At 34.3% G+C, this 8,237-nt stretch overlaps 1 protein-coding gene across 2 annotated transcripts; it reads left to right on the top strand.

Annotated features, from left to right (window-relative positions):
- Window positions 1-210: 210 nt before the first annotated feature.
- On the top strand, window positions 211-5,225 carry LOC143624090 (DEAD-box ATP-dependent RNA helicase 28-like). Of its 2 annotated transcripts, none has more exons than XM_077094833.1 (20): window positions 211-378; window positions 589-938; window positions 1,016-1,201; window positions 1,310-1,378; window positions 1,492-1,595; window positions 2,116-2,197; window positions 2,391-2,564; window positions 2,638-2,786; window positions 2,888-2,983; window positions 3,070-3,172; window positions 3,279-3,341; window positions 3,421-3,482; window positions 3,571-3,667; window positions 3,751-3,869; window positions 3,952-3,994; window positions 4,080-4,181; window positions 4,249-4,338; window positions 4,424-4,498; window positions 4,564-4,829; window positions 4,965-5,225. In XM_077094833.1, the coding sequence occupies exons 2-20, from the start codon at window positions 615-617 to the stop codon at window positions 4,978-4,980; spliced, it is 2,220 nt and encodes a 739-aa protein (XP_076950948.1). In that variant the 5' UTR covers window positions 211-378; window positions 589-614; the 3' UTR covers window positions 4,981-5,225. The 2 variants fall into 2 exon arrangements, with proteins under 2 accessions (XP_076950948.1, XP_076950949.1); XM_077094834.1 differs by having other exon boundaries at window positions 583-938.
- The last annotated feature ends 3,012 nt before the right edge of the window (window positions 5,226-8,237 follow it).

Here is an 8,237-nt window from a genome sequence, read left to right as displayed (position 1 = left end):
ATTTGTCCACCTCTCATTTCAATATTAATCCATTGATCTAGATTTGTTCCATTATGTTCGTCAAGAGTCCACAATATCAACGCTCTCACTTTTCTTAACCCATGAATGTAAAAATAATAAAACAAACCCATTACAAAAACTAAATCAGACCCATTTAAGGTTTTAGCAAGCCCTAAGAAGCCCAGACCAACCAGCCCAACAATAGTCATTCGGGTAACCCATCTCCTTCAACTGCGTCCGTACCAACGATTTGATTATCAATACCTAAACCCTTTGCACTCTTTCTTTCTTTCTTTCTGTTTCTCCGACCACCTCCGCCGGCGGCCACGTCACCGGTCCGAATCAACGATCTCAATCTTCTATTGCTTTTGCAGCAAGGTAAGCCGTTAGTTGCTTTCACTACAGCTCAAATTATACTTAACGTCAATTATATCTAGCTAATTGAAAATACTAATAATGTTATTATTATTACTGAAGTTTTAATTGATTGTTTGTAATAAAGTATAGCTTTTGATTTCATTTATTAGCTCTTTTAAGTTAGTTATACTAATTGACAGTTTGATATTACACATTGGGCATTAGGTTAAGGTTAGGGTTTTATAAATTTTAAAGGAATGGTGGATTTAGAGTTTGAATTTGAGCCTCCAAGTGATGAAGAAATTGACTATGAAGAAGATGTTAGTAGTGATGGAGAAGATGAGGATGAAGAAGAAAACAGTGATGTAGACGAAAAGGTTAAAACTAAAAAGAAGACACAGTCTCCATGGGACTTTTCGTCTTATACCGAGTTCGTTGAGGAGGAACACGCGCGAAGAAGCACGACTTCTATTGACGAGAAAATCTCGAAGCTTATTCAACAGCGTAGTCATGCGGAAGCGATACGAGAAAATGATGATGTGGATGAAGATGAGTCGTCGGATTCTGAACCGGATCGTCAGGCAAGGAGTGTGATTTTATAACTATTTGCACGTAAAGATTGTTCGGTTTTGGTGAATGGGAAATTGGTTTGTTTTAGGAGGATTTTAAACCGGAAGAAGACGATGAGGTGCCTACCACGGCAGGCGGTGGAGATAAAAAGTCATTCTTTGCAAAGGCAGATGGTGTTTCATTTCATGCAAGTAGCTTCATGGATCTTCACCTTTCTAGGCCTTTGCTTCGAGCCTGTGAAGCTTTAGGATACACCAAACCAACACCTATTCAGGTTATGATTATTGATAATATATTATCACTTTCATTGACATTTGATTGTGTCATGTTTTTGTTTATATATTTACACATGTGTTAAATGTTTGAAAGTTTAAATTTTTAGGCAGCGTGTATACCCTTGGCACTTACCGGACGTGACATATGTGGTAGTGCAGTTACAGGATCTGGGAAGGTATTTTTCTAGCAGTTAGAATAACGATATAAGCTCACTAATTACTGTTGTATATATACAGAAAGATAATTTTTTAATTGAAGATGAGTAATATTATGTTTGAAAATTTGCAGACAGCTGCGTTTGCTTTACCAACACTAGAGAGATTGTTGTTTCGTTCCAAACAACCTGCAATAAGGGTTCTCATTCTTACTCCTACAAGAGAGTTGGCAGTCCAGTAAGTTTTTAAAGATTTCAACCTTTTATTTTAGCACATTGAACCACAAGAATAACAAGCACCCGTTAGTTGTAATGCTTGCTTGTTAGACTGTTGGAAACTCTGATTTCATTTAAATCTTGTTGGTATTCTTGTAAGTTTATGTAATTTTGATTATTTTTAACTCATACTAGTTAAATGGAAAATGTTTAGTTAAAAAGGAAGCCTTCAGTGGGTTGAAAGTCACTTGAAGTGTATTTTTAATGTATTCAACGTTCTAAATTGTTTGTTTCATAGTTTTGGTTTGATTTTATTGTAACATATTTTTTATAAATATCATATTTAATACATTAGTTATTTACAAAAAGTTAAAAAATGGACAAGTGTTTAGTCAACTCTACTATGTTTGTCTTGTGAAAAAGTTACCTTTTTTACAAACTTTTCGTATTGTGCCACATTTACATGCAACAGTTGTACAATCAGCAATTCTTTGTTTGATGTCGGAATTTAAGTTATACTTGTGTTTTGACTGATTAAACAGGATTGATAGCATGATCAAAAAACTTGCACAATTTGTTACAGACATCAGATCTTGTCTTATTCTTGGTGGGCTTCCATTGAAGGTTTGTTCAGCATCTCATACTTTTCAGATCATTTCAATTATCCTCGTCATTTCAATGGGGTCACATAAAGTTGGCTTTGCTTGAAATCACTTTCATTTGTTGAATCTTGTTCTTACATTAAGTAGTTGAAATAAATATTACTGCTTTACTATTAGTAAATGACCATATACTGCAAACGTCATAAAATTGTCAGGCTCAAGAAGCAGCATTGAGATCCTTGCCAGATATTGTGGTGGCCACCCCAGGACGTATAATTGATCATTTACGCAATTCTATGTCAGTAGATTTGGATAATCTTGCAGTGCTAATCCTTGATGAAGCAGACCGTCTTCTTGAACTTGGATTTGAAGCCGAGATTCGTGAACTGGTAATCATAAACTCTTAAGTTTTTAGATTTTTATGATCATTAGTTTATAAACTAACATTTGTAATTATTGCAGGTGAGACTTTGCCCTAAAAATAGACAGACTATGCTGTTTTCAGCTACAATGACTGAGCAAGTTGATGAGCTTATCAAATTATTACTCAACAAACCCTTGCGTCTCTCTGCCGACCCTACCACAAAGCGTCCGTCAACTTTAACAGAAGAGTATGTGCAATAGTTTTATTTTAAGTAGGATAGAAAGCTATTAATATTGTGTATGGATTATTATAAAAAAAAGTTGTCACCTTTTTAACTTTTATTTACAGGGTTGTTAGAATAAGGAGGGCGAGAGAAGGAAATCAAGAGGCTGTTCTTCTTGCATTGTGCTCTAAGACATTTACATCCAAAGTGATCATATTCAGGTAACTGTAAATGCTATGAGATATTTGAGGAATTGAGGTCATTTTACCCTTGCTTTTTGGATTGACATATGCTGTTGTAATGATAGTGGAACAAAACAAGCAGCACATAGGTTGAAGATTTTGTTTGGTTTAGCTGGCTTTAAAGCTGCTGAGCTTCATGGAAATCTCACACAGGCACAGCGTTTAGATGTGAGTTTTGAATAATTAAGTCTAGTTATATAGAAAGAAGAAAAATAGAACTACAAATTTATGTAGTTGCTAATATGAATTATATATACCCTTGCTGTATGTATAGGCCTTGGAACTATTCAGAAGGCAGGAAGCTGATTTTCTGATAGCTACTAATGTTGCTGCTCGTGTATGTGGCCAACTTGATAATAAGATTTTGTTATTTTATATGTCACGTAAATATTAACCTTTATAATGGTTTGTTTCAGGGACTTGATATTATTGGAGTCCAAACGGTTATCAACTATGAGTGCCCACGTGACCTTACTAGGCAAGTTTCAATTGACATCTGTGCTGATTTTGTTGTCTTCATAATTTATATTTGTCTTATGTTATGTGTGAATTATATTTTTTTATAGCTATGTGCATCGAGTTGGACGTACTGCTAGAGCTGGTAGAGAAGGTTATGCTGTTACTTTTGTCACCGATAACGATCGTTCTCTTCTAAAAGCTATTGTGAGTACACTTTTATCTTAACATCGACTTCATTAAAAAAAATTGTAAATTCATTTTGAATTTATGTGGCTTATTCGTTACAGGTAAAAAGAGCTGGTTCAAAGCTCAAGAGTCGTATTGTTGCTGAGCAATCAATAACCAAATGGAGCCAAATAATTGAGCAAATGGAGGATCAAGTAGCGACAGTTCTCAGAGAAGAGAGGTTTATGTCACCTTTAATTAGTAATTATCATTGTTATATTCTTTGTTGTCACTGACATCAAAATTTCGTGTAAATGATCTAGGGAAGAAATGGCTCTAAGAAGGGCTGAAATGGAAGCAGACAAGGTATTTACAAACTTTTCTAGATAGTGCGTTTAATATTGCCACCAAATTTATTGTGTTAAAAAGCTTTTAACTTTTTTCCTTGCAGGCAGAGAATATGATTACACACAGAGATGAAATATTTGCTCGTCCTAAGAGGACTTGGTTTGTTTCCGAGAAGGAGAAAAAACTTGTTGCTAATGCTGGAAAGGTAACATTCTGTATAATAGTTGCTATATTTATTCTACTCTTTTGTATTATTACACTTTTGTCCTCAGGAAACCGAGAAAGGATCTAAAAAGAAGGTGATGAGTGCTGAAGAAGCAGAAGAGCGTAAGAAGAAAGAAAAGAAAAAGAGAGAGCATGAGGTGCTTATTTTTTTCTCTTTGATTATTTTTAAAAAAAGGAACAAGATAAAAGATAATACTAGTACTTGACTATTTTTGGTGGCAGAGAAATCTTCCCAGAAAGAAAAGAAGGAGACTTGAAGCATCCAGAGAGATGCTAGAAGACGAAGCAGAAGATGAGGTACATCATATTTAAATTCTTCCTAATTTTTTGAATGTTAACTAATACGGTTGTAGTGTTTTCAGGGAAACAATAGAAACAAGAAAGAGAAACTGGGGATGTCTCTAGTGGATTTGGCTTATAAGCGTGCAAAAGCAGCAAAGGGTGCTAAAAAGGCAGCTGATGCCGGGAAGGCTGTGAGGACCAATAAGAAAGGAGCAAAGAAGTCTTCTCATTCAGGTAAATCAAGACCCGAAGAAATGAAGGAGCTTTTCCAAAGTGATATGAGTGAAAAGAAGCAAAAACGAAGCTCATCGGTTGGCAAGAAGTCTTCGTTTAAGAGCAAGTCAAGGTAAATTACTATAAAAGAAATGAAAACCACTTGTATTGGTTCTGTTTCCAAGTTTATTTTTTAGGAGGTTTTAGACCCTTCATATCTGTTTGATTTTGTGTGAAAGTTCTTCATTCCTTAAATGTTTTGTTATAGGTATAAGCGGAGGTAGTAGAGTTGATGAGAAGAAACTCATTCGGGTTCTCATACATACAAGTTTTTGGTACCAAGTAGTTGCAGTTGCGGTCTTGATCTGACAGTTGGTATAATGTAATTTTTGAGGTGATCTGTTTATGCAGACTTGAGGTACTGTTAATGAAACTGTTGTTCTACCCACAATTTTGATTAAAAGAATGATTTAATGTTTCTATTTTGACATTGAAGATTGTAGAAATTTACATGTTATGTTTTGATTTGGTTTGATTTTGTCTGTTAGTTCTATTCATGTGGACTATCGTTTATGTTTTGAAATCATTACTGATTTTCTTAATATAGAGATAATGTTATCAAAATCCATTTGTTTGCTCATCTTTTGGTAGTATGATAACTTAATGTTTATAAACATCCCTAAACTGATTATACGCAAATTAGTACTCTCTCCCTAAACTTAGAGCATGTCTGGGATTGAGTTTGGAAAATACTTATTGATTTATTGGTGTTTTCAAAAAGCCAATAAGTTAAAATGTGTTTGGCAATCTCGAAAATCCTTTTTATTTTAGATTTTTGAAACGATTAAAAAACAGTTTTTTAAAAGCCCCAAATACTGACTTTTTGAAAAAGCCAAATAAATATTTTTCAAACTCAATCCCAAACATGAAATAATTTTGAAAAAATAAAAATTGAGTCATAGCACTTGTTATAAATTTTTTGGGCACTACTTTTAACGGCTATAACGGCTAGCAAATTCTTTAAATAGGCTACTGGTTAAATTCATCATATCCGGATGCATTCGCCTTTCGATCTAGGAAAAACCTTCACCTAAGGCCAACGCCCGTGAACACTCATGCAAATGCACAACAGTGGGGTGAGGTAAACTCGTTTAGTTCAAGGATCCAACCAGTGAACGCCTACTCGCCTAGTTTCACATCATCACTCGGTGCCATCGAAACTAAATGATGGAGAGAAGAATGGAGCCTGGGTCACATAGAACACAAACTCTCTCCCTTACCACCCCACCACCAGTTCATTGGTGTAGCAAACATTTGACTGATTTTTCTCTATCATAATATTGTAAGTTGTTTTGAAACGACATAAATGACATATTAAATAGTCGGTTATCTATTAGGCTATGTGTTGTGTTGAGTGTTAGTGCATAAAATGTCTATCACTTAGGCCTTGTAGGTATTTTGTTGTAGGATAGCAATGTTTGGAATGTGTTTTCATGTTTAGGAACGTATATGGACTTGTACGTCATATAAGTTGTACGACGCATGAGTTATGTGCCGTATAACATATATGACGTATAAGTAGGTATGTTAAGTCTATATATAGGGTTCAAGCTTATACGTTCAGAGACTTTGGTCCATTTTGTACATGTTCTTATATTGTCATATCTTGATGTACTTCACTGCTATCAAGTAATAAAAAAAAGGAGATTAAAGAGATATATTGTGTTTTTCACCTTGTTATGGTTTCCACACATAATATTGTAGAATAGATATTATCGTGGATGTTCATGCACGTCGATCCTATCAGTTCCACAATATAACGCCTTAAATTTGAAAACGACTTTTTAACATATTTTATAGCAGAAAATACGGTCCCAAAAGTTTCTTTTGTTTCTAATAACATAAAAACCAAATTCTATCAATAAAACATCATATATAATACCCATAGGAACTTGTCTTTTAGTCAAAGACAATACATATTTTAAAACTTATTCATGACTCCTTATCAAAATTAGAAACTTGCACAATAGATGTGTATTTCGTCCAAATCCAAGCACTTGATCTTCGGTATTTCGGTTCCATTTGTGGACCTCACCTAAAGCAATCCAATACCACATATTAGTAATTACCAATATATAAATATTATATAAAAATAAGACATTAAACCCAGAGTAACATTAGTCAAAACTTTAAAGCCAAAACAGGTCCAGCGTAGACAAGATTCAATTCATTATGTATCTTAACTCGCCCGATTGATCCCGAGCTTCCCGTACCTGTTTATAATCACCATATCCACAACTAAATGAAGTTCATTAACAATATAAAATAATATCCCAATATGATTCACAGTTGGAAACCATTACTATAATACTACAATAACCAAACCCAGACAAACGGGTCAAGATCATTTATTGCTTTATCGTCAACTTCTATTTCCTTCATATCATAAGCATGTATACATCTTCTTTATTAAACATAACACAATTTCTAAAGCTACATATATCCCCCAACTGACCCGTTATCATTTGGTTAGTAATGTATACACTTTGACCGTTGACCGGTTACAACATAACTAAACACATTGCTGAAAGTCACGATTTTATTAACGAAGCATGCATAAAACCATATAACCCCACTTCAGAAAATTCTACAAAAATTCCATAAAATAATTTATGATGGTAACTAACTTCCTACGAAAAAACATGTCAAATTAAAATGATTAAGACCTCGAAACAGCACCCGCAAACGGGCTGACCCGGTTACTGAAAATCATCATTTTATTAATAAATAATTCACAAAACCAAATCAAACGATTTCAGAAAAATCTACAAAAATTACATAAACTCCATTACGATATTAACTAACTTCTGGCAAAGATTCGTACAAAAATAAAAAGTCCTGTAACGAGACCTGCACCTGGGCTGGTCTGGTTTGGACAGCAACCATAATTCAGTTGTACAAACCTGTTTTGACTTCTTATCTAAGCCAGTTTGACTTGAAACATTTTATAGGATGTAGACAAATGTGTCAGGACTGTTGAAACTACATTTCAAGTAGAATGACACTTTTCAATATGTAAGGTCCCGTTACCGGTAGCCCTACTTTCGTGTTGGATTTACTCATAAACGCAGTTCTAAATATCAGAGTTAATTAAAATATTCGCGGAACATTAAAAACATTCAAACCATTACATTCCATAACCATAATTCTTGTCTTATCGAGCATTCATAGTCATTTAAAAACAAAACATAGTCTTTTAAAATAAAACATCATAGCAAAATCTTCAGATGCCAGCTTCGTCCAACTCTGCCATGTGTCCCCCTCAAGCTACCTGTCTCATTCTACTCACCTGCGTGCATACTAAAAGTCAGCTACGCTAAGTGAGTTCTAGTTAATCACGTACTCATACAATACCTTCTTACATTTCATACTTAACCTCTTAACTTTCTTTCATACACACATAAGTGCAAATACTTTCATTCTTACCTTCATACTTTCTTTACATACATAATCATACGTTTTAAAGAGCCTTTCGCCATAT

This window comes from Bidens hawaiensis, unplaced genomic scaffold (genome assembly GCF_021521415.1).
Source record: "Bidens hawaiensis isolate Kalapana, Puna unplaced genomic scaffold, B.hawaiensis_p1.1 tig00003653_1, whole genome shotgun sequence".
NCBI lineage: Eukaryota > Viridiplantae > Streptophyta > Magnoliopsida > Asterales > Asteraceae > Bidens > Bidens hawaiensis.
The sequence above is the reverse complement of the archived record's forward strand: the minus strand, read 5'-3'. Positions and strand labels throughout refer to the sequence as shown.